General features: G+C 33.2%; 1 protein-coding gene across 1 annotated transcript in view; it reads left to right on the top strand.

The window, feature by feature from the left end:
- Positions 1-4,212: 4,212 nt before the first annotated feature.
- The window catches only part of LOC117116696 (formin-binding protein 1-like), a 50,857-nt gene continuing 49,102 nt past the window's right edge, over positions 4,213-5,967 (top strand). The window contains exon 1 of the mRNA XM_033260796.1: positions 4,213-4,409. Coding sequence (XP_033116687.1) covers positions 4,380-4,409 — 30 coding nt within the window. The 5' untranslated portion in view covers positions 4,213-4,379. The remainder of the gene's footprint in view (positions 4,410-5,967) is intronic.

Below are 5,967 nucleotides of genomic sequence, written 5' to 3'. Positions count from 1 at the left end.
AAGCCCCATTCCCGGTAAAATTTCGTTAAGAAAAATCTAATTTTTGTATAATGTTATAAAGGTTTATAAATATAATACGGAATTGCTAGTTTAACTGAATTTAGACATTCTCATATAAGCATGAAAAAAATGTAAAATAAGACTGAAATTTGCGGATGAAAATGCGGATGAATTTTTCATGTTTGATTTTGTGACAGGTCTGCGAAGAAATATAGTAGGCGCCGAAAACATTAGCCTATCCAACACTGCTAGGCTAGGCCTAACCTTACCTCGATTTAGGTTCTGTTATCTCACATAAAAACGACCGACATGATATTTTCCGCTAGTATTGACACTTGTGAAATATAATATTTCATAGAAATTATTTCAAATTTGTTAAAAAACTGATTCTGACCGAGATTTTGACACTTAAACAAACATATTTCAGGCCTACTCGAACGACCGCATTGTGCGAGATGCGACGTACAAAAACAAATCCCATTAGAGAGGGCACACTTTATTGAGTGTATAAAGTACAGTATACATAAAAGCGAGAGTATTCCAGCGGATGCGATCTACAACCACTGAATTTGCCTAGTAACGAAAATGGTAATATTCTATGAGAAATGGTCTGTATTTCTCTTTTTTTGTTTTATTCTTTTGCGTACAACTAAAATTTATGCCAATATTTTTCCATTGTTTATAATAATTAGAGTAATGTATATGCATCTTTTCTATAAAAAAAAAATAAATCTGTTTTTAGTGAAATTTTGCCTAGAATGGGACTTTAAGGGGACACTTTTTTTGGTCCCGAAAAGGTGTCCCGAAGGGGCGCGCTACTGTGCCTCGAAACCGTAGAGTTTATACCTTTACGCGACGACTTACCGTATTTTATAAGAGGGCGTACCACATGCGTCTTAGGTCTTTCGTACTTAGGCCTACGCTTCTAGCTTTAGTTTTCTGCCCGGCCATAGGCCTACAGAGGATGAAATCAGTTGCTACCAATCAAACATATATTAAAAATAGATTTTAATTTTAAAATTATTTATTATGATTTCCCAGCTTCCATCAACTATATAAAACCTAGCCTATAGCGTACAATTTAGCTTTTGCTTAAGTAGCCATCGTTTCCCAAAGTGAAATTTCCAATATTTTGTATTTTAAATTTACTAGATACGTAACGCTTATAAAGTAAAAATAATAATAATTAAAAAAAAACCCGAAATAAATAACACGACTAATTAACATGAAGGCACTTTCATACAGCTTATGAACAACGTTATTTTAATTAAGGGCAATACGGTATACAGACTCATACAGAAAGTATAACAACTCAATTATGACGATAGTTTCCGTAATTATGTATAGGATTAATTCATACATTGATTAATTATGGGTTGAGTAATCTTTTGTACAAATTTTTATACCATAGGCAAACATATGTTTACAGGCGAACAGAAATTTTACTCTAGGTGGCGCTATTACAGATTTTTGTTATATCACAACCGGAACAATTCAGTTAGAAAGTCATGGAACATGAAAGAAAACGATAATAATAAGATTGATAACATAGGCCTACTTTTTTTTCACGAAGACAATTGAATCCCCTAAGAATGTTTTTTATCAGGGCTGTGCAAGGCTATACATAATTAAAAGAGAAATTGATGAAAACACGAGGCTTAAAACAAAACAAAAGACGCCACACAACACCTTTGGCAGCAAACTAGGCCTATCCACCACAGTCATCAGCAAATTACAGTAGGCCTAATGTAACAATTAGCCTATCAGTATTAAATATTTTCATATTAAATAGGCTTTTCATACATGATTTGCTTAACACACAATATAACATAACATTATAATTAATCACATGGTTTGGTATGAAGAAACTGTATGGTCTATGGTATAGGGAACGTGTAGGTATTTATTCTAATACGGTACTCCCTGCTATAAACGCCCCCGGGCCCCTCAAATAAACGCTCCCTCCAGCGCCTCATTTATACGCCTCCCTCGAATAAACGGCGCCCTGACCGTTTATGTTTTCCTCGAATCAAGTTTCAAGTTTAATTTATCAGTAAAAAATAGCCTCCGGTCAATTTCACATAATAAAATTAATATAATTATCAGAATACAGTCTTTTTGTTTTTCAAATGATCTTTCTAAATAAATTGTAAGTAGGCCTACTCAATTTGATCAATTTTCTATTAACAAATATTTCTCAAAGAATGTTTGTATATATTACTTTCTAATGTTTTTTTTTTCATATAAAATAGACAGACAAAAAGGAAATTAATTTCATCTCCTAAATTTATAGATTCGCAAACTAAACAACTTCTGTTTTCCATGTCAATGTCTCGTCCCTTTTCAATCAACAAATATAGCAAAATGCTAACGCGTGAAATTATTGTTTTTTACCTCAGATTTAAATTATAAACATAAGTTTCACATATATTTTCGGGTTTAATAATAGCCTACTTATTATTATAAAACTGAAGTCGTGTATTATTTCTTATTATTTCTTTTCCTTTTTCATATGCTACCGTACAGTTGCCATACATCTAAAATTCTTTGTGAAATAGGTAAAATGCTATCTTCAACTATTTCCATAACCAAAACCAAAATTATATATATTTTCTTTTATTTCAAATGCCTAAAATGTATGCCCTTTTCTGCCCAATATCTTTATCTTTGAGAGCAAATACATGCTATAATTTTCCATTTTGTTATTTTATCCAGCAATTAGGCATAATCATTCTTAAAATTTGACAAAACTTCATGGATACCCAACTCATCTTACGCCTTTATTTGAACATGGTTTTTGAACATTCAAAACAAATTTACAATGTCTTATATGTAAATTTTCTATATACTTGCAGTCTTTGAATCCCAAAGGTTCAGACCCATACAGTAAATCTAGTACTGGAATAACTTGTCTTTCAAAAAGTTGTAATTGAATTTCTGCAGATGTAAACCACATGATTTGACATTTTATTTCTTATGTTATATTAAACAATCACAGTTCTCCTTTTCTGGCTGCCGTTTTTACATAATGCTCCAATTTCCATATAATTACATAAATTAGGCCTATTTGTATTCTTTAACGATTCTGTCCAACCCCATCGATATTCATCGCCTCTCCCTAAACGCCTCCTACTCTCTAAGCCGCAACGAGTACGTGAAAGCATTGAAAGAGTGCCTACAGGGACCACTCCGGAGTGAAATAGAAAGATTGAGATTTCACTCTATTCAGAGTGAATTTTAGTACTTTTTCACTTTTTAAAGAATAATATTCATTCATTTAAGAGTGAATTTTCACTCGAGAAAGAGAGAAATTGGAGTGGTCCCTGTAGGCACTTTTCGAGTGAAAATTCACTCGTTTACATAAGAGAGTAATTGAATTTAAACAAAAATAATGGAGGCAACATCATTCTCAACTGTTGCTTACAATTAATGTTCAATATGTCTTTATGATCACGCAACAACACATTTTGACGGTATTATGTGTTGTAGTTGTAGAATTTGAGTATAGGCCCTATAGGGCCTATGTATCCATTACACCATAACGCCCCCTCAAAAAACCTTTAAACGTCTCTGGGTTATTCGAATAAATAGGGTATATAACAATGTTCATAATAAGGGGGAAAAATAAAAACAGGCCTTTCAATCATCATTGTTTTAGAAACTTTTCCTTCACGTTATAAAACCCAGTATAAAACATGGAACAAAAATAGATTCCTCTCAGAATTCTTACCCTTATTATAAAATGTATTACTTTACCGGTAATGTAGCCTATAGCCTAATAGGCCTATCATCGATCTTGAAAAATAAAAAAATCTGACTTTTACTTTATTGTAGCATTACAACCTATGTACTTCAGTAAAATGCTATTAATACTTAGGCCTATATTAAATTGAATTAATGAAGTGATAATAAAATAAATAGGCATACAAATGCGCTTATGTGCACTTATTATTCGGAGGAAGTCATGCTTAGGCTGGCCTCTGTTTATTCAACAAACATTGTTTATCTCGTCATTAACAGAGTAATCACACTTTGGAAACAAAATAATCGTTCGTATGAATGTGTTTGAGATCAAAAAATAAGGCCTGTAACAACCCCGATACTGTAGTAACAAAGAATCGTGTAAAATCGGAAAACCTCCCAGACAGTTTGATCCGCTTGCAATTCGTTCAACAACAAAGAATTGATTCTTCAACAACCGGATCTCATCCATTCTCTTATCCGGAAGTACAGTTAACGCCTGCAAGGAGACCACGACCCACAATGCAAATGAAATACATGCCCTATTATTATGAGAAGGGAGTAGGCTTTCGAAATATTCTAGGGAATTTATTTCAAATTTTATACCAGTTTCATGTATTTTTACTAAATCCAGAACTATGACAAATACATGGGGAACAGAACTGTGGGTATGTATACACATTTTCATCTTACTGTTTGCAGAGACGTTGATTAGAAACCATTATCCTTTCGTACGCTGTAGCAGAAACGGCAAAGCATAGGCCTAGCTAGGCCTAGCCTTGAGTATTTTACTAAAGCCTAGCAAGGCATCGCAAATACATGTCTGTTGCTAGCCTATTAAGGCCTAGGGCCTAGGCTAGTCTGAAGCTTGTCTTTTCCACTGTCCAAGCTAGGCGTGCTAAACACTATTTAGTTTTCTCGTCATTGCTTTGCAAAATTTGAATTAAGTAAGCGAATGTTTTGATAAAAATGTTAATATGGAATCAATAGAATAGAGAACTAAAAAACTCAATTTTATTATTTTAAACAGTTGAACTGGGCAACAAGAATCAGAGTGGATGGTGTCGCCTAGGCCTAGGCCCTTGGTAGACTATAAAAGAAAAAAAGGAAGAAAAGCTGCATATATAGCCTAGGCTAGTATTTTAGTGTTTATTTTGAAGTTGAACATTTTTATTCTTTCTTAATAATAATATTAACTAATAATAGGCATTGTGCGCAGTTTTTCGCATCCGCACGAATTGTTGTAAACATGTTTGTTCAATTGTAATTACAGTAGAACCCCTCATTTACGAACCCTGATTTTACGAATTCCCGATTTTACGAACGTAAAATCATGTCATTGTTGTCATAAATAAAGTTCCTATTTCATGTACAAAACACGACGTTTCAAGAATTAATCGTTAGGCGCATGCTGGAGTTTATTCACTCTTAGACACGGTTTGCTGTACAATATCAGCGATCTCTACTACAATACAAAACGCACATAGTGCCCTTTTAATACACCGACATTCAACACTGCAATCATACTTCATGTCTGCAGCCGTGAGAAAACTCCGCCCAATGCGTACAGTAAGTTGTCGGCATATCAATAGGCACATGATTTATTCAGTGGAAAATGTTCGAAAACAAACTTGTTCAAGTTTGTTTACGAACATTGTCCACTGAATAGATCATAATAGAAAAGACAAAATAATCTTTGTAATTAACCAAACTACTAAATTTATTTTAACAAATGATATTCGAATAAATTTCACACGAGAGATTACTGTGTAGCGTATAGGTATACAGTCGCATTTAGATTCGATTTCAAATTTCAATTAAAAATGGATTTTATTTGTCAAATCTCACTAACGTTAATCTGCCATTTCAATATTTTCCCCATAAAATAAGACACTAACACCTACATTTTATTTTTAACTTTATTATTCATTACATAAATGTTAATGTAGGCATACAGTACAGACACAAATTATCGGTTCGTATCTGCGCGTAACCTCTCGTAATCTGCTCGTAGGTACGTTTTGAACGTAGCTACGAACCACTACGAAGGTCATTGTTATTTTAATTAGCTTTGCAATGATCGTAGGCTGGATCGTCGGGCTGATAAACAATGCATAAACAGTATTGAAATATAGTTTACCAGCTTTCAACACGTAAGCAATGTTGCAATTACTAAATAAACAATGTTAGAACTTTATTGTTTTGTTATATCCTACCTTATTATTA

This window comes from Anneissia japonica, unplaced genomic scaffold, assembly GCF_011630105.1.
Source record: "Anneissia japonica isolate Jap-2015-1 unplaced genomic scaffold, ASM1163010v1 scaffold2284_len378405_cov197, whole genome shotgun sequence".
Taxonomy (NCBI): domain Eukaryota; kingdom Metazoa; phylum Echinodermata; class Crinoidea; order Comatulida; family Comatulidae; genus Anneissia; species Anneissia japonica.
This window is presented reverse-complemented; position numbering and strand designations above follow the sequence as displayed.